General features: G+C 68.9%; 1 protein-coding gene across 1 annotated transcript in view; it reads left to right on the top strand.

Annotated features, from left to right (window-relative positions):
* The first annotated feature begins 17 nt into the window (after positions 1-17).
* LOC112547924 (desert hedgehog protein-like) overlaps positions 18-438 on the top strand; it is a 2334-nt gene continuing 1913 nt past the window's right edge. Inside the window, exon 1 of the mRNA XM_025191367.1 lies at positions 18-435. Coding sequence (XP_025047152.1) covers positions 57-435 — 379 coding nt within the window. The 5' untranslated portion in view covers positions 18-56. The remainder of the gene's footprint in view (positions 436-438) is intronic.

Genomic DNA, 438 nt, shown 5'->3' with positions numbered 1-438 from the left:
GTGCCCTCCCCACCCAGCGCTGCAAGGCGCGGGTGAATGCACTGGCCATCGCCGTGATGAACATGTGGCCGGGCGTGAAACTGCGGGTGACCGAGGGCTGGGACGAGGACGGGCACCACCTGCCCGAGTCGCTGCACTACGAGGGGAGGGCGCTGGACATCACCACGTCGGACCGCGACCGCGACAAGTACGGGCTGCTGGCGCGCCTGGCCGTCGAGGCCGGCTTCGACTGGGTGCACTACGAGTCCAAGGCGCACGTCCACGTCTCCGTCAAGGCGGGTGAGGGGCAGCGCCCGGGCTCCCTTCCCGGAGAGGGGCATGCCCCCGCCCCGTACCTCGGTTTCCCCTCCCTCCGTATGCATCAGTTTCCACCCTTTCCCCGTGCCTCAGTTGCCCCATCCTTCCCGTGCCTCAGTTTCCCTCCCTGGAGCCCAGGCT

This window comes from Alligator sinensis, unplaced genomic scaffold (genome assembly GCF_000455745.1).
Source record: "Alligator sinensis unplaced genomic scaffold, ASM45574v1 scaffold1065_1, whole genome shotgun sequence".
Lineage (NCBI taxonomy): Eukaryota > Metazoa > Chordata > Crocodylia > Alligatoridae > Alligator > Alligator sinensis.
This window is presented reverse-complemented; position numbering and strand designations above follow the sequence as displayed.